General features: G+C 45.8%; 1 protein-coding gene across 3 annotated transcripts in view; it reads right to left on the bottom strand.

Moving 5' to 3' along the window:
- Positions 1-2,534: 2,534 nt before the first annotated feature.
- Positions 2,535-23,574, bottom strand: part of tox3 (TOX high mobility group box family member 3) — a 108,893-nt gene continuing 87,853 nt past the window's right edge. The window contains exons 6-9 of one of the 3 annotated variants that reach the window (XM_033036344.1): positions 21,405-21,485; positions 16,130-16,912; positions 8,741-8,916; positions 2,535-3,718 (exon numbers count right to left, since the gene is read on the bottom strand). In XM_033036344.1, coding sequence (XP_032892235.1) covers positions 3,658-3,718; positions 8,741-8,916; positions 16,130-16,912; positions 21,405-21,485 — 1,101 coding nt within the window. In that variant the 3' untranslated portion in view covers positions 2,535-3,657. Of the gene's footprint in view, positions 3,719-8,740; positions 8,917-16,125; positions 16,913-21,404; positions 21,486-23,574 lie in introns of all 3 variants that reach the window. The other 2 variants (XM_033036345.1, XM_033036346.1) reach the window with 2 other exon arrangements.

Genomic DNA, 23,574 nt, shown 5'->3' with positions numbered 1-23,574 from the left:
GTTTCATTCCAATGTGGTTGTCAGCTGTCTGAGCTTTTAGACCAAGACGCAAAACACTAGAGTCATAGAGTGTTGGTGGTGCTGCTGAGAGGCCGAGAATGGAGCCTCGCGGGCCCAGGCCTCTTGGGGTGGAGTTGGAGCCTCGCGGGTCAGTGAAGCCCGCGGCCATCAGGGTCTGCGGAATCTGCGGCTGGGGCCCGAGTCGGCACCACGGAGGTGTCCGGAGCGGACCCGGCAGCGTTAATGGAGAGATCGGTGCGGCGGTCGATGATGGCGCCGACCGATGGACAAGGACGGACCACGTGAGACTGAGGACCTGGCGCGGGGGGACGGCCATGAGGGTCGGACAGGGAAAAGGAATGGACAATGGAGAACCCGGTGTGGGGGGGGGGGACTGCCGTGAGGGGGGGGAGGGGAAAGGACGGGGGGGAGACTATTTGTATACATTGGGTAGGCAAGCAAAGAATTTCTCTGTGATTTGTCACATGTAACAAAGTATTCAATTCAATTCAATTTAATTCAATTCATGCAGTGTGGAAACATGCCCTTCAGCCCAACTTGCCAACCTACATGCCCCATCTACACTAGCTTCATCTGCTTGCTTTTGGCTCATATCCCTCTACACCTGTCCTATCCATGTAACTGGCTACATGTTTCTTAAACGCTGCAATAGTCCCTGCCTCAAATACCTCCTTCGGCAGCTCGTTCCATACACCCATCACCCTTTGTGTGAAAAGTTCCCCCAGAGGAATTCATTTAGTCACGGACAGGATTGAATATTCTATATTAACCTTCATGGTTTTACCAAATCACAGAGTCACACAGCATGGAAACGGGCCCTTCGGCCCAACTTGCCCAAGCCAACCATGTAATGATTTGTCAGAAAGCTTGTTATTGTGTGCAGTTTTGGTCCCCTAATTTGAGGAAGGACATTCATGCTATTGAGGGAGTGCAGCGTAGGTTTACAAGGTTAATTCCCGGGATGGCGGGACTGTCATATGCGGAGAGAATGGAGCGACTGGGCTTGTATACTCTGGAGTTTAGAAGGATGAGAGGGTATCTTTTTGAAACATATATGATTATTAATGGTTTGGACACGCTAGAGGCAGGAAACATGTTCCCGATGTTGGGGGAGACCAGAACCTGGGGCCACAGTTTAAGAATAAGCGGTAAGCCATTTAGAACGGAGATGAGGAAACACTTTTTCTCACAGAGAGTGGCGAGTCTGTGGAATTCTCTGCCTCAGAGGGCGGTGGAGGGAGGTTCTCTGGATGCTTTCAAGAGAGAGCTAGATAGGGCTCTTAAAGATAACAGAGTCTGGGGAAATGGGGAGAAGGCAGGAACGGGGTACTGATTGGGGATGATCAGCCACGATCACATTGAATGGCGGTGCTGGCTCGAAGGGCCGAATGGCCTCTACTCCTGCACCTATTGTCTATTGTTCACAATGTGTAATGGAAGTTCAGCATGTCCCCAACAACTCTCACCAACTTCCACAGATGCGCCCTAGAAAGCATGTTATCGGGATGCATCACAGCTCCATCCAAGGCTGCAAGAAACTGCAGAGAATTGTGGACGCAGCCCAGATCGTCACGCAAACCAACCTCCCTTCCATTGGCTCCCTCCACACTCCACGCTGCCTCGGCAAGGCCAGCAGCTTAATCAAGGACGAGTCTCTTCTCCCCTCTCCCATCAGCAAGAGGTACGGAAGTGTGAAAACACACACCTCCAGATACAGGGACAGTTCTGTCCCAGCTGTTATCAGGCAACTGAACCATACGATGAACAACTTGAGAGCGGTCCTGAGCTACTATCTACCTCATTGGAGACCCTCGGACTATCTTTAATCGGACTTTACCTTGCGCTTAACATTATTCCCTTTGCCATGTATCTGTACACTGTGGATGGCTCGATTGTAATCATGTATTATCTTCCTGCTGACTGGATAGCGCGCAACAAAACCTTTTCACTGCACCTCGGTACACGTGACAATTACCTAAACTAAACAAAAAGCTGGAGTAACTCAGCGGGTCAGGCAGCATCTCTGGAGAAAAGGAACAGGTGACGTTTTGGGTCGAGGCCCTTCTTCAGACAGGATCTCTGAAGAAGGGTCTCGACCCGAAACGCCACCTATTCCTATTTTTCCAGAGATGCTGCCTGACCCGCTGAGTTACACCAGCATTTTGACTCGATCTTTGGTGTATACCAGCATCGGCAGTTCCTTCCTAAACTAAAGTGGGAATAATTCTTCCTCTCTCCTCATTATATTTTTTCCAGATTTTAATAAAGGTTTTAGCCCGAGTTCAGGTTCCGAGTTTGGTTGGACCTACAATGCTACTGTGACTTCCTGACCTTGAAGCCATCTGCCTTCTTAAGTACTTATGTATTCTGGTGGTTTCCATTGTCCAACCTGGGTCATGTCACATCCGTCATTGTAACACCCTAACTTGCTATTATGTGGGAAATAATGTTACAGTACTGCCTTCCACAATGAGAAATGTATCTTTCACATGCTTCACCACACAGCCTCCAAAGTCATTTCATGTCTCTTTTTATTACAGCCAAAATAATGAAATTAAAAGACCAGTTACAATAGAGAAAGAAAACTTCTGTTTCTGAATGAAGGAACACATGTTTCACTGCAAGGTTGATCATTAATACATCAGCTATCGTCTCTCAATAATTAAACCTTAAATAACAACACATTTTAATACAAAAAGTTTAAATACAAACAAAGTAAAAATATGAAACATTATCGATTTTGGTTGCTGGGCCTTCTGCACTAGTCATTCCTAACGACATCTGCATTAAAAAGGAGCTTTTTTAAAGCATTTGGCTTTATGCACGAGAGCTCTCCTTTCGAGGAGTCCGACTTCAATCAAACAGACTACGCTAAGAAATTGCTGTACAAAATAAAAAGGCAATTCCTACAATACAGTACATATTAAAATAATGCTTTTTGGTCGCAGAAATAGAAGTTATAATGGGGGGAAAAAAATGAGATTTCACATGGGTAACACATGATCGCTTGCTTACACGGTGAACCTGGTTTCTTAAGAACTTAGAAAATAATTACATCTGTAAGAAACCAATGTCCTTAAACTTGATCATTGCGTACAATGGGGAAAATGGAAAGAATGTCTGAACAGGGAGAAAGAAAAAATATAATTTCCCCTTCAAGCCATTAGAAAGTGATAGCACAATTGTTAAAATAAAAAGTAGTTAGCATTCCACTTAAGTATTAGGCTGCACTCAGGACTTTCAGCTTTCACTGGCCACAATGACATGACTGTCACAAAGGAACTTTTCTTCCCTCCGAGTCTTTTCACAGTCTTCAGCAATCACGCAGAGGCAAGTCTTTGACTAGAAGCCATGCCCTTTAAGTTCATGTCAAACAAAATAATCATCCAAAAGCTACATTAAACAATGTAAAATGGGCAGCTCTCGAGGCACAGGCAGGGCTGGCAGGTGGGCCCACAGAAATGCTGTACAGCCTGTCACAGGAAAGCCCTCTGAAGTCTGTGCCCATGTGGCTGCAAGGAAACAAAGCATGTCAGGCCGCCTTTCAGATCATCCTCTTGGCTGCCCGTCCGATATAAATGCACAGTTTTGGCTCCGGAAAAAAAAACGGGGAAAAAAAGAGTCGCTGGTAAGCCTTCACTTCACCGAAGCAGTACTGGCCTGATTACGAGAGGCAACCCACTCCATGAAGATATCCCTGCGGAAGACACAAGAGTTTAACTTGGCTGCCACTAGATTGAATCTGAAACAACATTAGACATATGCTCTCAGTGTTATACAACGCCAGGTAGATAAGCAAACTCCAGATTTTCTTTAACCCAGAGAATCCAAACGATATTTGAACAACGGTTCGAGATTGCACGTTTTAACGCAACTTATGCTTCCCCCCCCCCCCCCCGCCCCAAATCAGATTATGGTCCCGTGCTTTGCTTGAAAAGCGCAATTAGTAAATGTTTCAGATAATTAGTTATAAGTTGACAGGTTGGCCTGGTGATCTCGTTACAATGGCATTGCCCATCTTACAATTTCAGATGTGGGGCAGCACGGCGGTAAGAGTTGCTGCCTCACAGCGCCAGAGACACAGGTTCGATCCTGACTACAGGTGCTCTCTGTACAGAGTTTGTACGTTCTCCCTGTGACCACGTGGGTTTTCTCCGGGTGCTCCGGTTTCCTCCCACACTACAGGTTTGTCGGTTAATTGGCTTCAGTAAAATTGCAAATTGTCCCCAGTGTGTGTAGGATAGTGTTAGTGTGCGGGGATTGCTGGTCATAGAAACATAGAAAATAGGTGCAGGAGGAGGCCATTCGGCCCTTCGAGCCAGCACCGCCATTCATTGCGATCATGGCTGATCATCCCCAATTAGTACCCCGTTCCTGCCTTCTCCCCATATCCCTTGATTCCACTAGCCCCTAGAGCTCTATCTAACTCTCTCTTTAATCGGTGGGGACTCAGTGGGGTGAAAGGCCCATTTCCACGCTGTATCTCTAAACTAAACTAAACTGAGAGCATAGTTTGCAACTTAGCATGGTAAAATTGTAAATTGTCCCTAGTGCATGTTGGATAGTATTAGTGTGCGGGGATTGTTGGTCGGCGCGGACTTGGTGGGTTGAAGGGCCTGTTTCCGCGCTGTATCTCTAAACTAAACTAAACTGCGAGCATAGTTTGCAAGTTAGCATGGTAAAATTGTTCATTGTCCCCAGGGCGTAGGATAATGCCAGTGTACGAGGAGATCGCTGGTCAGCGCGGATGCGGTGGGCCAAAGGGGCCTGTTTCTGCACTCTATCTATAAATTCTAATCTGCAAGTGAAATATTTGTAACTGGAATTAGCAACACAAAGGCATTAATTTCAGAAGAATGCTCGACAGAATTTCTGTCTTACATAGATGTTTTCTTTTAAAACAGGCTGGTAGGCTTCAACCATTTATGGTGGTAAAAGATTCGCTCCATTAACACCAACAGTAATCCTTATAGACACATCCTCCATACTTTAACTGTAAGTTACTGTTCACAAAACATCACTCTGTGCAGGACAGCAATGCTAACAACAGCAAACAATGATAGATCCCAAAGATGGAGTAACTCAGCGGGTCAGACAGTATCTCTGGAGAAAAGGAGTAGGTGACGTTTTGGCAGAAGAAGGGTCTTGACCCGAAACGTCACCGATTCCTCTTCTCCAGAGATGTCGGCTTGATGAGAACGGGTGTCAAGGGTAATGGGGAGAAGGCAGGAAAATAGGATTACGTGGCAGAGATCAGTCATGATAGAATGGCGGAGTAGACTTGATGGGCCGAATGGCCTAATTCTATAACTTGTGAACGTGAGTTACTCCAGCTTTTTGTGCCTATCTTCAGTTTAAACCAGCATCTGCAGTTCCTTCCCACAGCAAACAATGATATCCAGATACATTTTTATTTCTGTTTGTTGTCTCCACAGCTCACACTTTAGCACTGACAGGAAAGACCGGCAAACCTACCTACTATTTCTGTGGGGAAGCAATTGGAAAAATATCAACCCTTGAAAAAATGTATTTAAGTGTGCATTGGTTGCAGTTCCATTTATATCCACCAGCATAGAACGTACTTCTTCGTTTTATGTACAAAACTTCAATGAAAAGAAACTATTCACTGGATTAGACACAAAATGCTGGAGTAACCCAGCGGGTCAGGCAGCATCTCGGGAGAAAAGGCATAGGTGACGTTTTGGGTGAAGAAGGGTCTCGGCGCGAAACGTCACCTATTCCCTTTCTCCAGAGATGCTGCCTGACCTCCAGTATCTTGTGTCTATCTTCGATGTAAACCGGCATCTGCAGTTCCTTCCTACACAATTTACTGGCTTAATCTTCAAATAGCTGGAACTAATGTGAGGGCCAAAACAGAATAACAGACTGAGATCCATCACTATATGGAGTGTGTCAAAGGAACATTATTTGTATTATTTGCAATATATATTAGTATATTGGACAATTAACTTGTCCTTATCCTTTTCAACATTTTACAGACAGCTCAGTACTTCTTTGACAATGGACATTTACAGGATTTATCATCAGTTCCAATGTATCAAGACTTGCATCATTACAGCAACTTTGAGCTAGTATGATCCATGTTCCATCCACTTAGAACATTGGTATTTACAATCTGAAAATTCATCTTCCAGGAAATTCATACACTTGCCGAATTAATCCCGATCTGAATCCCGCTAACTGACAAGGACTGACGGTTGAGACCACGTTTCCAATCATGAAAGCGGGGCGCATATATTGTCATGTCCAAAACTCTTGCCCAATTCTTTTTTTCAGCCATAAATGGGACTGCACTCATCTGCCAATAGGTAAAACCCTCACCAGTATCCACCTATCACTCGCCGAGCTTTGTCCTGCCCCGACCTCTCGCTTCCAGCTTTCTCGCCCCCTACTGCAATCAGTCTGAAAAAGGTTCCCGACCCGAAGCATCATCCACAGGTACTGCCTGACCTGCTGAGTTAATCCAGCACTTTGTCATTTTGCTCTAGGTGGAACCATTTAAATGTCTACCACTGCAGATACTGGTCATAGAGTCATGGAGTCATACAGTGTGGAAACAGGCCCTTCGGCCCAACTTGCCCTCACTAACCAACATGTCCCATCTATACCAGTCACACCTGACTGCATTTGGCTCATATCCCTCTGAACCTGTCTTATCCACGTATCTGCCTAAATGTTTCTTAAACATTGCGATAGTACCCGCCCCGCCCAACTTCTCCAAAAGCTTGTTCCATACACCCATCGCCCTTTGTCTGAAAAAGTTACCCCTCGGGTTCCTATTAAATCTACCCCCCTCACCTTAAACGTATGTCCTCTGGTTCACAGTTCCCCTACTCTGGGCAAGAGACTCTGTGCATTTACCCAATATATTCATCTCATGTATTTGCACACCTCTATAAGATTTGAGAATTTGAGATTATAAGATTTAAGATTTGAACAGTTTGGGAATTTGATTTTGCTTTGTGCAGACTATTTATTATGCATTTTGAAAAATACGTTTCCATTTAAATATTCCTCCAACCATAAGTCAATAGCCAATAGGTGCAGGTGTAGGCCATGCAGCCCTTCGAGCCAGCACCGCCATTCAATGTGATCATGGCTGATCATCCACAATCACTACCCCGGTCCTGCCTTCTCCCCGTATCCCTTGATTCCGCTATCTTTAAGAGCCTTATCTAGCTCTCTCTTGAAAGTATCCAGAGAACCGGCCTCCACTGCTCTCCGAGGCAGAGAATGCCACAGACTCACAACTCTCTGGGTGGAAAAGTGTTTCCTCATCTCCGTTCTAAATGCCTTCCCCCTTATTCTTAAACTGTGTGTGGCCCCTGGTTCTGGACTCCCCCAACATCGGGAACATGTTTCCTGCCTCTAGCGTGTCCAAACCCTTAACAATCTTATATGTTTCAATAAGAATCCTCTCATCCTTCTAAATTCCAGAATATACAAGCCCAGCCGCTACCATTCTCTCAGCATATGACAGTCCCACCATCCCGGGAATTAACCTAGCGAACCTACTCTGCACTCCCTCAATAGCAAGAATGTCCTTCCTCAAATTAGGGGACCAAAACTGCACACAATACTCCAGGTGTGGTCTCACTAGGGCCCTGTACAACTGCAGAAGGACCTCTTTGCTCCTATACTCAACTCCTCTTGTTATGAAGGCCAACATAAGCTCGGGCTGTGTTCGATTTCTTCCATAAACTGGGATATTCTTCGATTCACCTCTAACCAATTGAGAACATTGGACGTGGTGTGAGGAATTGATGCTCTACAATGCTGCAATCTGCATCTTCCCCTTTGTTCGACCTCTCGTACTCGAGTTGCGGCTGATATTATCTATGTATGGTTCTCTGATCTGCACAACAAAGCTTTTCACTGCACTTCAATACGGGCGACAACTATAAACCTAAACCCTAAAAAGGACACAAAGTGCTGGAGTAACTCAATGAATGGGTCAGGCAGCATCTCTGGAGAACATGGACACCTACCCATGTTCTCCAGAGATGCTGCCTAATCCGCTGAGATACTCCAGCACTTATTTGTCCTCTCGTGCAAAACCAGCATCTGTCGTTCCTTTTTTCCACACTCATTGCACAAACCAACCTCCCTTCCAGTCTGAAGAAGGGTGATGACCCGAAACGTCACCCATTCCTTCTCCCCAGAGATGCTGCCTCACCATCTGAGTTACTCCAGCATTTTGTATCCCCCATCGACTTCATTTACACCTCACGACGCCTCGACAAAGCCAGCTGCACAATCAAGGACAAGTTACACCCTGGCCCTTCTCCCCTCTCCCATCGGGCAAAAGGTATAGAAGTGTGAAAACGCACACCTCCAGATTCAGGGACAGTATCATCCCAGCTGTTATCAGGCAACTGAACCATCCTACCAACAACTGGAGAGCAGTCTTGAGCTACTATCTACCTCATTGGAGACCGTCGGACTATCTTTGATCGGACTTTGTTGACTTTGCCTTGCACTAATCGTAATTCACGGTCTACCCTTTATCATGTATCTGTACACTGTGGACGGCTCGATTGTAATCGATGCATTGACTTTCCACTGGCAGGGCGGCACGCGACAAAAGGCTTTTCACCGTACCTCGGTGCGCGTGGCCAAAGACCCGTGACTAACCTAAACCCTGATCCGCAAGATATTTGAAGCCATCTGACAAAACAGGGTATAGGTGAAACGTTACCTGCAGTGTTTAACTGCACATTCGCTGCAACAGTATTCATTATCCCACTCCGAGCTCTGTATCGGTGGATTTGTGCAGCCACTCCTCGAGCACCGAACTGGAGTGCAAGCGCCCGCGGGAGAAGATGGGGGAGGGCGGACGGTAGGCGGCACTTCAGGCGGAGGTGGTGAAAAGGTCTGGAAGTAGTTAAAAACTATTTAAATAGGCAATTTCTTCTTTTTTTTTTCTCCCCTTCTACTTCTTCTAATTAATTCCAAAGTTTAAATGGTTCTGAAGTGGAGGGTAAAGAGGTTTTCTATCTCGGCAGCGCCCAAACAAGATGTAAATGTGGTATCAACAGTTGGCAAGGAATAATGACACCAACGCTCTTTGTTGCCCATAACTAGGGGGGCCCCTGCGAAGTCCGTCCTATATTGAGTGCGAGGTTGCATGCTTGCTGTAAGCTGATTGCTAACTACAGAGCAAATACACAATGGGCGAAAATAACTAGCCAACCTTGCCCCCAAAATTCTGCCTGGGGTCAAGCACTAAACTTTATTCGTGCTAACAAAAACCCACAATCATCCTTTTCAACAGAGGGAGTGATCTGCAGATTCAGGAATGAAGGTAGCTGTGCATTGCAAGGGCCAGACTAGTGTTGCATACAAATTAGATTGGCAAAGCACCCAGCAACAAAAGAAGGTGGGGGGTGGGGGGGGGGGGGTCACCTTCGGCACAAGCAGGCATTATATTTAGAGAGCCTGGCCTTGTAAAGCCTGCACAATAATTAGTCATTACTATTCAAATTAAAAATGAATAAAAACATCATTTTTCACGCTTTCATCTTTGAAATTAATTGGAACTAGGGTAGGCGGTTCAAGTGCGCCGGGCTGCTGGCCGTTGGCATTTCCAGGCTGATTCCTGCCGTTTGGATGGAACACTTAACGGAGGTTTGCATTTTTGTTACCCGCCACATAATTGCGATGAGAGAAAAAAAAACAACGAACAAAAGATGGTGGGGGGGAAAAAACCGCACGCACTCTGAAGCATATTCCTGCCTCCTTGCATCCTCTAATACCACACGACAATTCCCCGTTCCCATGGAAACAAACAGATAAAACTGTATTGAAAGAAAACAATGATAGATTACATGTACACGGCGTGTCATATCCAATTAAATCAAGTTGACTGGGTCCTGCAGGGGGAAAAAAACCACTGCTGCCTTTACAACAGATCAATATATATGAGCTCAATCCAACAACGTTCCCTTCTATTTTCCCATCCAAGACCAAGACAGATCATGCTACTCCGATCCAAGTGCTGCTTTGCTAAGGGGGCAGGTGGTGGAGGGACGCCATTCAATCGTGGTCTATTCAGTCCAAACTACTCGAGCTGCCCATTCATGCAGAGCGAAACACCATCTGCTCCTATTTACCCCGCGGCAATCACAGCTGACCAGAAACCATGATAACAGCTGTTGCAAAACAAAAGCCAAACAAAGGGACGAGGAAGGTTAGACTCCAGCCCAGCACTGCAACTAACTCCATGAAGTGGGTGAGCAGAAAGACGCTGTTTTCAAACACTTAAAGACTATTCAATAGAGCCAGGCAGAACCTGGTTAAACCAGAGAAATTTAATCCATCTGTCTCGTCATCAATGGGTCAGGTGATGGTGTCTGAAACTACGCTGCGTACAGTCACCAGAATTGTTGTACTCCAAGTTAGTGAGCAATGACCTAATGCCAACTGCAATTAAAAACTTTCAATCGGCTAAGGCAATGCTGTTTAATAGGAATAACGATACAAGCCTCTGTCAGCAAGGTAAATAACTCAGTGGGTAATCTTGCTGTATTAGATGAAAACAAATAGAATTATTTGGGCAGTTTGCAACCCAGTGGTATGAATATTGATTAATCTAACCAAGTAACCTCTGCACTCTCTCTCTCTCCATCCCTCCCCCACCCAAGTCGCACCAGCTTCTTGTTCTCACCTGGCAGACAGCTAACAATGGCCTGTTGCCTTTATCATCATTACCTTGTTGCACATCTTTCATTCATTTGTTCTATATCTCTCTGCATCACCGTCTATATCTCTCGTTTCCCTTTCTCACCCCCCCCCCCCCCCGACTAGTCTGAAGAAGGGTCTCGACCCAAAACGTCACCAAAGATGCTGCCTGTCCCACTGAATTACCCCAGCAATTTTGTGAATATCTTAGAATTATTTAAACCTCACTTAACATTCTTAAACTCATCTTATTCTTCTACGTGAAGGTGCATTACAGACGTTAAATATTTGTGCCAAGGATCGGTGGTGAGGGAACACAAACATCTGTGTTCATGCAAGTGAGATATCACATCATAATTTTACATTAGCTACTAATTTCCCTAGGGCAGCATGAGTCATGCAAACCTTGTCTGCAATAGCCAAAAATAAACATGAATTAAAATATGATTCATATGACTCCATTGTCAGGAGTAGAAACGTAATTATACCTGACAATGAAACAAAAGATGAATTCTCAAAATTATCTTTACGCTGTTACATTGCCTGATTCATATTAATTCGCTGATTGCAGATAAAACGTTAATGGGAAGAGATAATTTCTGCACACACATTTTGTGTTCTCCACCGAGCAATGGATTTAAAGAGTTTAATCAGATATACATCACTACACCATTAAGTGTTTGTACAGGGGGATAAAAATGCTGAAGGGTTGCAGAGCAAAGGAAAAATGCATGTTCCTGATAAATGAAACCGTGTAGCAGAGATGCCACACAAAATAGCTGCGATTTTGTGTCTGCTCATTATTTTGATTTCTGTTTACACCTGATAACTGGTGATTGTGGACACACTGGTAACCCCAGTGTGTGTGTGTGTGTGTGTGTGTGTGTGTGTGTGTGTGTGTGTGTGTGTGTGTGTGTGTGTGTGTGTGTGTGTGTGGTAACCCCAGTGTGTGTGTGTGTGTGTGTGTGTGTGTGTGTGTGTGTGTGTGTGTGTGTGTGTGTGTGTGTGGTAACCCCAGTGTGTGTGTGTGTGTGGGTGTGTGTGTGTGTGTGTGTGTGTGTGTCTGTGTGTGTGTGTGTGTGTGTGTGTGTGTGTGTGTGTGTGTGTGTGTGTGTGTGTGTGTGTGTGTGTGTGTGTGTGTGTGTGTGGTAACCCCAGTGTGTGTGTGTGTGTGTGTGTGTGTGTGTGTGTGTGTGTGTGTGGTAACCCCAGTGTGTGTGTGTGTGTGTGTGTGTGTGTGTGTGTGTGTGTGTGTGTGTGTGTGTGTGTGTGTGTGTGTGTGTGTGTATGTGTGTGTGTGTGTGTGTGTGTGTGTGTGTGTGTGTGTGTGTGTGTGTGTGTGTGTGTGTGTGTGTGTGTTGGGATTCCAGTCATGGCATGGCACGCGCTGTTCTTCATTTTCATTTTTATCATCAGCAGTTTAAAGGTTTGTTGCCAGTGCTAATTTGCAATTTTTAACCAGACTTCCCCACGATAGCTTGTGACAGGGCAGATGCTGTAATTAATCACCAAAGACAGCTGGGAACGGCAACATTACGGTGGCAGCCTCATTTCTGAGGCACTTGGACGAGATGAAATAATGCCGGCCGCTAATCCCATATGTGCGCAGACAGAATGCACAAAGATGTCTAGTGCCCCTTCCTCAATGCTATTAATACAAATTACAAATTCATTTACTGCCGACGGATAAGATCCTTTGCCACGACTGCAATCTAGTTGGGACATCCCATTTTAATGGATGTTATTTCTCAAACACGTTATCTTAGATCGTCATTAGCAACCGTAAGGGTGGTTTGCATTCACGAGAGCTGCTATTCCAGTCTTGCATTGTAGGAAACAGAACGATGCGCTGAAATGCCTTGCCGATGAAACGTGGGGGAGGAACAATCAGGAGAGAAGCATCCCGTTGAATATCCGACCAGAGAACTCAAAGGGAAAATAGAGTGAGATTCCTGCCCCATTGAACCAAACTCATTACGCATTTGTTATTCTCCTCAACATCGGCCACTGGAGATATCGAGAGCAGATGGGGTTTGTTTGCAAAGGAGAGTACCAGTACATTGCGTGGAACTGCATTTTACCCGATTGTCTTCCGATTGTCTAATCTCATAATCAGTGTGTTATCTGTGGGGTTCACTTCAGAAATGTGAAAGGTCCATTAATACTGATGAATTATGAAGGCTTCCCTCAAGAGTAAAGTAAATCCAATAAGATCTGTGCAATCCATAGAGTTTGAGGTAAATCAGATGGAATAATGAGCTTTTTCTCCCAGTCATATGTTTGTTGATTTTCCACTGGGGAGGGGGGGGAGGGGAGGGGGGGTAAAGGAAAAATCAACATCAGTTGTTCTGCAGATGATGTGTCTCAAGGGCCTGTCCCACTATGGTGACCTTTTTGGCGAGTTTAGGAGACTTTGTGCTCGCCGCAAGCTCGCAACGTGGTCGACACGTGGTCGTAGGTGGTCTCTGGTGAGTCTCCTTCATGGTCGAGAGTAGTTCCCGCATAGCGGTTGCTAATCGCGGCCTCAGTATGGTCGCGGATAATTCTTCAACGTGTTGAAAAATGTTCTGCGACCAAAAATTGGTCGGCATGGAGAAAATCGATACATTTGTAGCGTTAGGTTTAGTCGAAGTAGGTCGTAGTAGGTCGGCATGTTATGGTAGGTAATCAAAGGTAGTCGATCGAGATAGTCGTGGATAGTGTTAGTATATCGCCTTTGTTCGTTTCAATGGCTCGTTGACAGTCGAAGCTAGTCTACATAGTCGTAGGAGGTCTTCTACATAGTCGTAGGAGGTCTTCTAGATAGTCGAAGGAGGTCGTAGGAGGTCTTCTACAAGACCATGATGGTCTCCTAAACTCGCCAATAAAGGGGCTGTCCCACTGCGACGACCTAATTGGCGAGTTTAGAAGAATTTTCCCTCGACATACTCGCAGCATGGTCGACACGAGGTCCTAGGAGGTCTTTGTAACTCTCCTTCATGCTCGAGAGTAGACCCCGCGTACTCGAGGCCTCAGCTAGGTTGCAGTGTATTTTTCAACATGCTGAAAAATGCCCGCGAGTAAAAAAAGGTCATCATGGAAAAAAATCGATATTTTTTTTACTCGTAGGTTTAGTCGAAGTAGGTCGTAGTGGATCGGCATGTTATTCATAGGTAATCCAGGGTAGTCGAAGGTAATCAAAGGTAGTTGAAGCTAGTCTTCAACATAGTTGAAGGAGGTCTTCAACGTAACACTTTTTCAAACTCTTCTAAACTCGCCAATTAGGTCGCCGCAGTGGGACAGCTCCTTAAGAATTCCAATTCCTTTAGAATTATGAGCTGACTTCATTCTAATAGTGGAGTTGCCATTGAGATCTTGTATTAGCCAAAGACAGATACCTAAAAAGCTGGAGTAACTCAGATAACTCCGGGTCAGGCAATATCTCTGGAGAAAAGGAAAATGTGGCATTTCGGCTCGAGATCCTTCTTCAGACTGAGAGTCAGGGGAGAGGGAAACAAGAGATATAGATGGTACTTGGGAGAAATGAATGGAAGATATGCAAAAAGCAATAGACACTAGGTGCAGGAGGAGGCTATTCGGCCCTTCGAGCCAACACCACCATTCACTGTGATTGTGGCTGATCATCCACAATCAGTACCCCGTTACTGCCTACTCCCCATATCCCTCGACCCCGCTATCATTATCTAACTCTCTTGAAAGCATCCAGAGAATCGGCCTCCACTGCCATCTGAGGCAGAGAATTCCACAGATTCACAACTCGCTGTGTGAAATCAATGATAATCAAGGAAATGAGGGGCACACAATGGGCCATTGTTGGCTGTGGGACAGGTGACGAGTAAAGAAGGGTCTCGGCCCTAAACGCCACCTATTCCTTTTCTCCAGAGATGCTGTCTGACCCGCTGAGTTACTCCAGTTTTTTGTGTGTCTATCTTTGTGTGTCTATCTTGTGTGTCTATCTGCAGTTCCTTTCCTAATCAGAGGAACTCAATAAGATGACAGTAAAACTTGCAAAAGAACTAGGGTGGGGGAGGGACGGAGAGAGAGGGGATGAGAGGGTTACTTGAAGTTAACGAAACGAATGGTAACTCTGCAAGGATAATATTAACACCATTTATGTGGGGTACAGGCATAATGGATTGGTGAAATCGACATTAATATCTGAGAAATATACAACGTGCAAGTATTATTATTGAATTTATAATCTATGACTAATGGAAACAAAGTCACCAATTAAACTATAGGTAGATTTGGCCAATGTCTATCTTCAGGTAACTCATCGAAGTGGAGGAAAAAGATACACAAATGCTGGAGTAACTCAGCGGATCAGGCATCATCTCTGGAGAACATGGAGAGGTGATGTTTTGGGTCGGTACCCTTCTTCTGATCTATTCATTTTCTCCAGAAATGCTGCCTGTGATTCCAGCACTTTGTGTCTTTTTTTTTTTGAACCAGCATCTGCAGTTCCTTGTTTCTACAACTCATATAATTTTGCAGACTCATTTCTAAGGTGGGCATGGAACGGCAAATATGGCGATCACCACACATTTTTATTTACTGTTATGATAATCTTTAGGTAAACAAACCCTGTTTTTTCTTCTTCAAAGTGGGACACAAGATGGGGTAGCTGTACAAAATGTGTTTTTTACAGAATGCAGAACTAATGCTAACAGACTCAAAAAAGCTGGAGTAACTCAGCTGGACAGGCAGCATCTCTGGAGAGAAGGAATGGGTGACGTTTCAGGTCTAGACCCTTCTTCAGACTGAAAGTCACCTTTCCCCTGTCACCCATTCCTTCTCTCCAGAGATGCTGCCTGTCCTGCTGAGTTACTCCAGCTTCTTGTGTCTATCTACGGTTTAAACCAGCGTCTCCAGTTTCTCCCTTCATTGATGCGAACATGCTCAGTTTCAGATTTTACTGATAAAATAAACATAATGGGTGCCTAATTCATTTCTAAAAATCCACTTTGTGATCAGTTTATCTCATGGCAAAGAAGATACTGAGGTCGGAACAGCAGATGCTGGTTTATACCGAGGAGATATTTTGTACTGGGTACAGATTCTAACATAGACACAAAATGCTGGAGTAACTCAGCGGGTCAGGCAACATCTCTGGAGAAAAGAACATTTTGGGTCGAGACCCTCTTCTGAAAAATTCTCAACCCGAAACGTCACGTATCCATGTTCTCCAGAGATGCTGCCTGATCCGCGGAGTCACTCCAGCATTTTGGGTCTATCCTCAAGATACTGAAGTAGATTTTTATTTCATTCATATCCATCGGTTTGCGGCCGCTTGCACAACAGATTCATCAAGTAATGAAACACCACTTTAGGAACATTAGTCATGTCGGTATATAATGGCACAGCAATTTGATTCATCGGAACTGTTCCGCTGTTAATACTTACTGACCTGTGGCAGTGCTTGGGTCTGGGCCTGGGTTTGGAGAGGAGGCTGCTGCTGCTGCTGCTGCTGTTGGACAGGCTGCGGACTTGACCGCGTGGGAAGAGAGGAAGTGATTTGTGGGGTGACGGCTGGCTGGGAAGTGGCGGGGGAGTGTTGTGGTGGGGAGTGCTGGGGGGGGTGCTGCTGTTGCAGCTGCTGGATCTGCTGTTTCTGCATGTGCTGCTGCAGCTGCATCTGCTGCAACTGCTGCTGGATCTGCTGCTGCTGCATGTGCTGCTGCATGTGCTGCTGCATGCGTTGCTGCATCTGGTGGTGCATCTGCTGCTGCTGCTGCTGCTGCTGCATCTGCTGCTGCTGATGCTGCTGCATTTGATGCTGCTGCTGCATTTGCTGGTGCAGTTGCTGCTGCTGCATGTGCTGTTGCTGGAAGTGTTGCAATTGGTGCTGTTGCATCTGCTGTTGCATCTGGTGCTGTTGGGACTGCAGGGGAGGGCTCAACTGGGGCGAAGGTGAAGTGGGCACCATCGCAGTGCCCATGGGGGCAGCAATGTTGCCCGACATGTTTGGTGCGATGGAAACTGATCCCAGCTGGTTGCCTTGCAAGGGCAATCTCATGGGTTTCGGAGCAATTGCCCTTGGCAGGGTCTGCTGTAGGGACTGTGCGGACACGGAGACAGGGGCGTGCGGGGATAGGGATGGGTTCATCAGGAGGGACGTTGAAAGACTCGTCGATGCCAACGTCTGCTGCACTGATCGCATCGTCTGCGCTTCTGCAGATTCTGCAGCAGCCTGTAAAGAGAACAAAATGCAGCAAACTTAAACAGAGTTTCCCGCAAACCAGCGCATCCAATTGTAGGTACCACGAACTGCAGCTGGTGGTTTACAAACAAGAATGGACACAGAGTGCTGTACAAAATGGAGGAGGTAGGTTCTAGGTGACACGGGAAAGATTTAATAGGAACCTGAGGGGTAACTTATTCACGTAAAGGGTGGCGGGTGTATGGAACGAGCTGCCGGAGGAGGTAGTTGAAGCAGGTACGACCGCAACCTTTAAGAAACATTTGGACAGGTACATGGATTTAGGAGGGATATGGGCCAAGCGCAGGCAGGTGGGACCAGTGTAGCTGGGACATTAGTTTGGAGATACAGCATGGAAAAAGGCCCTTCGGCCCACGCCGACCAGTGATCCCCGCACATTAACACTATCCTACACGCACTAGGGACAATTTTTTCATTTACCAAGCCAATTAACCTACAAACCTGTAAGGCTTTGGAATGTGGGAGGAAACCGAAGATCTCAGAGAAAACCCACGCAGGTCACGGGGAGAACGTACAAACTCCGTACAGACAAGCGCCCGTAGTCGGGATCCAACCAGGGTCTCCGTCGTTGCATTCGCTGTAAGGCAGCAACTCTACCGCTGAGCCATCGTGACATGTTGGCTAGTGTGGGCAGGTTGGGCTGAAGGGTCTGTTTTCGTGCTGTATGACTCCATGACTAGTCAAAGTAGCTGATTTGAATGAATGCCGAGAACGCTAATCGAGCATTTTATTGATCGATCCTGACGACGGGTGCTGTCTATACTGAGTTTGTACCTTCTCCCTGTGACCATGTTAGTGTGCTGGGATCCCTGGTTGGGGTGGACTGGATGGTCCTGTTTCCGCACTGTATCTCTAAACTAAAACTAAACTCATAGTCAATACTAACAATGGTGAGGATATAATTCAAGGGAATTTCCCCAGCTTTTTCAGCTTTTTAAAAAAAATAAGCGGGTGGACAGGCAAGGAAATCAATATATGAAATACTTGCCAGGCTTTGTCCCGTTAACACCTCTTTCCCAGCTGCTACAATCAATCTGAAGAAGGGCCCCGACCCGAAACATCGCCTGTCCGTTCCCTCCACAGATGCTGCCTGACATACTGAGTTCTTCCAGCACATGGCGTTTTAAAAAGGATGGGTTATGGCTAAACGCCACCACACGTTTCCTTTCAATTTCGGAAGGCTTTGTACAAATATGTTTTCATTTTATTTTCGCAGTGAAATGCAGCGGAATCATTTTAATCAATCCTGGAGCACTTGGGGGATTTGGCTAGTTAGCTGCTAAATTAATATGTTGATCATTATCAGTTATAATGAAGGGAAAAAAAAAAAATCTCAACCAGCCATGTGATAATAAGCAGCAATAAAAATCAGATATCAAAAGCATGCTGTGATGAATAATCATTTGGAACAATTTTAAACTAATTATGAGACACTGGAAGATTATCTAGCCATAAGAGTGCCTGTAACAAATCCAATGGCAGGACTCTGCATCTAGTGATGGAGAGGCAACACAGTGGCGCAGCGGTAGAGTTGCTGCCTCACAGCGCCAGTGGCCCAGGTTCGATCCTGACTACGGGTGCTATCTGCACGGAGTTTGTACGTTCTCCCTGTGACCTGCGTGGGTTTTCTCCGGGTGCTCTGGTTTTCTCCCACACGCCAAAGACGTGCAGGTTTGCAGGGAAATTGGCATCGGTAAAAATTGTAAATTGTCCCTAGTGCGTGTGTGTAGGATAGTGCTAGTGTACGAGCCGATCGCTGGCCGGAGCGGACTCGGTGAGCCGAAGGGCCTGTTTTCGCGCTGTATCTCTGGAGTCTAGAGTCTAAGGCTTAAACTATCAATGCTTTACATTTTTAATTCTAAGACTCTCTTATAAAAACTCTCCCAATTAGCTAAATCAACTTGCAGACTCTTGGACAAGGTGCATTTTAAATGTGATCATTGCCATATTAGGAAGAGAGCGAATAAGGTACAATGTGCTGGACTAACTCAGCGGGTCAGGCGGCATTTCTGGAGGAAAAGAATGGGGGACGTTTCGGGTCGGGACCCTTCCTCAGACTGAAAGTGGAGGGAAGGGAACTGGAGGCAAGATAAGGCCAGGACAAAGCGGAGCCGGCTACAGATGACCAAGGATGGGTGGAACTCATAATGGCTATGCAATGGCGGACCAGGGACTCGTTGAGGTGGGTTTGGTATAAACCAGCATTCTGTGTAGTTCCTTCCGACACATTTAATCTCCAATTGTCTCTGTAGCCGCCCCTCCCTCTCAAAATCCGTTGGAAGCTTGTTTAAGGAAACTATAACGCAATGAATATTCCCCGCAATGATTCACCACCTACAGGTCTCTCTCCCATTTATCCAAGCTCACAAGGATTCCCACTTTTAAATTCCAATATCTCTGGAGAACTGAGAACTTCTCCACCCAGTTTGTGTTAATAGTCCCTCAAAGCAAAATCCAACACTAACCCATCCCTTCTGATAGAGGTTCCCACTTCCAGCTCATTGGGTCTCGGCGAGATCCAGATAATAACACACAAGGATGGACCTCATTGAAACTTACTGAATGGCGAAAGGCCTGGATAGACTGGACGTGGAGAAGATGTTTCCACCAGTGGGAGAGTCTCGGACTAGAGGTCATAGCCTCAGAATAAAAGGAAGGAAGGAGATGAGGAGGAATTTCTTTAGTTGGAGGGTGGTGAATCTGTGGAATTTATTGCCACGAAAAGCTGTGGAGGCCATGTCAATGGACATTTTTAAGGCAGAGATAGATAGATTCTTGATTAGTATGGGTGTCAGGGGTTATGGGGAGAAGGCAGGAGAATGGGATTGACAAGGGAAGATAGACTTGATGGGCCGAATCACCTAATTCTGCTCCTTTTACTTATGAGTTGTCCAGTTGTTCTTTATGGAGGGGTGAGAAAACGTTGTGCATTTAGATAGCACCAGCACTCCAGAAACGCTGACCAACTCTCACAGGGATTTACAAGGTGGCAAATGGATGGGTCAATTCCACCACCAGCGTCATGGAGATAATAACGGGACAATCTGTTTGTGTGAAAATGATTAATGAGTAAGCAATGGCCACAACACTTGCTTGCTCTCAATCAAAAGAGTATCACGGGATCTAGTAACCCAAGCATGTTCTCATTTGAACATCAACTTCTTGATTAGCAACAGCGTTTCTTGATTAGGCATCAAAGGCTATCGGGGGAAGGCAGGAGATTGGGGTGGAGAAGTGAAAAATAGATCAGCCATGATTGAACGGCAGAGTCGACTCAATGGGCCGAATGGCCTAATTATGCTCCGATGTCTTAGGGTCTTGTGCTCTGAAAGATCTCCTTCAGTCCTACAGCAAGGTATTTGCCCAGACGAGAGAGATGGGCCAAACGCGGGCGGTTTGGAGTAGCGTAGATGGGGATTCTTGGTCAGCATGGACAAGTCGGGCCGAATGGACTTTCTTCATGCTATATGACTTTAGGTTTGTTTAGTTTAGAGGTAGTGTGTGGAAACAGGCCCATTGGCCCACCGAGTCCGCGCTGACCAGCGATCCCCGCACACTAGCACTATCCTACAGGCTAGGGACAATTTACAATTTTTACTCAGCCAATTAACCTACAAACCTGCACGTCTTCGGAGTGTGGGAGGAAACCGGAGTACCCGGAGAAAACCCACACAGTCACGGGGAGAGCGTACAAACTCCGTAGACAGCACCCATAGTAAGGATCGACTGCAACGCTACCGCTGTGCCACCGTGTCACCCCAAGACCTTCAGACCCTTTCGTAGAGTCATAGAGTCACACAGCACGGAAACAAGCCCTTCACCTCAACCTGCCCACATCGACCAACATGTCCCATCTACACTAGTCCCACCTGCCTGTATTTGGCCAATATCCCTCTAAACTTGTCCTATCCATGTACCTGTCCAACTGTTTCTTAAACGTTGCGATAGTACCTGCCTCAATTACCTCTTTCGGCAGCTCGTTCCATTACACCTCAGGTTCCTATTAAATCTCCCCCCACCCAAATGCCTTAAACCTGGTTCTCGATTCCCCTACTCTGGGCAAGAGACTCTGTGCATCTTACCGACCTATTCCTCTCTTGCAGTCAGACTTGAAGCCATGGCGTGCTGGCCCAAGTTTAAAATGTTGTTTTTAAAAACAAATTCTATTTCCTTCCCTCAATGATACAGCTGGTGAAAGATACACATTGCTGCAGCAGCTTATTGTGACAGAAATGACAAATGATGAAACACGGCCCTTTTCCATGAATCCAATATGTGCTGCAGACATATTTTGTCATTTACTTTTTGTCACTTGTGTGATATAAAACCAAGTTCCGTTATGTGATTTGTGGAGGTTTAATTCAGTTTGACTCAGTATTTCAGCGACCCTTGCCCGGGCACGAACTATAAAAACCAGTATAAGCAAATAAAGCACATTCACAATGCACCTTCGGAAAATTACCTTTGAGACAAGACTTGCTCGATATGATGCAAGCGCTTTCAGATATTCCTTTTTGGCAGCTTCTGTTTTTCTCTTGTACACCTAGATTCAAAGATAGATGTTTTAGTTTCAGAGATACAGTGCGGAAACAGGCCCTTCGGCCCACCGGGTCCGCATCGACCAGCGATCCCCGCACATCCTGGGATGTCATGACTTTCATATGAAGAAAGACTATATAGACTCGGCTTGTACTCGCTAGAATTTAGAAGATTGAGGGGGGATCTTATAGAAACGTACAAAATTCTTAAGGGGTTGGACAGGCTAGATGCAGGAAGATTGTTCCCGATGTTGGGGAAGTCCAGAACAAGGGGTCACAGTTTAAGGATAAGGGGGAAATCTTTTAGGACCGAGATGAGAAAAACATTTTTCACACAGAGAGTGGTGAATCTCTGGAATTCTCTGCCACAGAAGGTAATTGTGGCCAGTTCATTGGCTATATTTAAGAGGGAGTTAGATGTGGCCCTTGTGGCTAAAGGGATCAGAGGGTATGGAGAGAAGGCAGGTACAGGATACTGAGTTGGATGATCAGCCATGATCATATTGAATGGCGGTGCAGGCTCGAAGGGCCGAATGGCCTACTCCTGCACCTATTTTCTATGTTTCTATGTTTCTATTAACACTACCCTTACAAACACTAGGGACAATTTACTATTTTTACTCGAAGCTGATTAACCTACAAACCCGTATGTCTTTGTGGAGCGTGGGAGGAAACCGAAGATCTCGGGGAAAATCCCACGCATGTCACAGGAAGAATGTACAAACTCCGTACAGACAAGCACCCGTAGTCAGGATTGAACCCGGGTCCCTGGCACTATAATGGGCCTGTCCCACTTTTGGGCCTGTCCAACTTACGCGACTTTTTTGGTGACTGCTGGCACCCGTCATAGTTCGTTGCAGGTCGCCGAAAATTTTCAACATGTTGAAAATCCAGCGGCGACCAGAAAGACGCTACGACTATTTGGGCGGCTACTCACGACCATACAGGCTTCACCCCGCGACATGTTGCCGGGGTGTCACCTTTATGGTCGTGAGTAGTCTCCTCAGTCGTCCAAAGAGTCGTAGCGTCTTTCTGGTCGCCGCTGGATTTTCAACATGTTGGAACTTTTCGCTGACCTGCAACGACCTATGACGGGCGCCGGCAGTCGCCGAAAAAGTCGGGTAAGTGGGACAAGCCATTAGGCGACTGTCAGGGACTAATTTTAATGGAATTCACCGATGACACCTGGTGACAACCGATGACAACACCTACGTCAACTTACGACTGCAAAAATTGTCGCCACTGTCACTGAATAATTTTCAACATGTTGGACATTTTGTGGCAGTCGCCTGTAGTAGGCCAAAAACTCGCCTAAGTGGGACAGGCCCATAAGGCTGGAGCTCTACTGCAGCGCCACCATTACATTCTCAAACGTTGCTTGAATATTTATCGCCATTATATAAAATTCTAAATTTCCAATATCTGCGATGTTACAGCATTCAATTAATATAAAATGTTTTAATATGAATGTTAAATTCAATTAAGTTCCGTTTGTTATTAAAACATTAAAAATTGGAAGCACAAGCAAGAGGGTGATTTGGTCCTGTGAAAGGATGTATAGCCACTGTAAAGAGCCCTCTGTGTAGATGAGTTATGACATGGAGGGGATGGGGAATATGGTGAGTATAAAACAAGATTCGTTCAGAAGTCTTAGAAGCAGAATTAGGCCATTCAGCCCATCAAGTCCCCACTGCCATCCAATCATGGCTGATCTAGAACATAGAAAATAGGTGCAGGAGTAGGCCATTCGGCCATTCGAAACGGGGGAGAAACAAACGGGAGAAAAGCATTGCATTGAATATCCGACAAGAGAATTCAAAGATAAAATATAGTGAGGCCGATCTCTTATAGAAATATAGAACTGAGAAAATAGGTGCAGGAGTAGGCCATTCGGCCCTTCGAGCCAATATGATCATAGCTGATCATCCAAATTCAATACACCGTCCCTGCTTTTTCCCCCATATCCCTCGATTCCTTTAGCCCTAAGAGCTATATCTAACTCTCTCTTGAATACATCTTTCCCTCTCAACACCATTCTCCCGCCTTCTCCCCATAACCCCTGATGCCCGTCTCAATGAAGAATCTGTCCATCTC

Source organism: Amblyraja radiata, chromosome 17 (assembly GCF_010909765.2).
Source record: "Amblyraja radiata isolate CabotCenter1 chromosome 17, sAmbRad1.1.pri, whole genome shotgun sequence".
Taxonomy (NCBI): domain Eukaryota; kingdom Metazoa; phylum Chordata; class Chondrichthyes; order Rajiformes; family Rajidae; genus Amblyraja; species Amblyraja radiata.
Note: the sequence above shows the minus strand (reverse complement) of the source record. Positions and strands in the feature narration are given on the sequence as shown.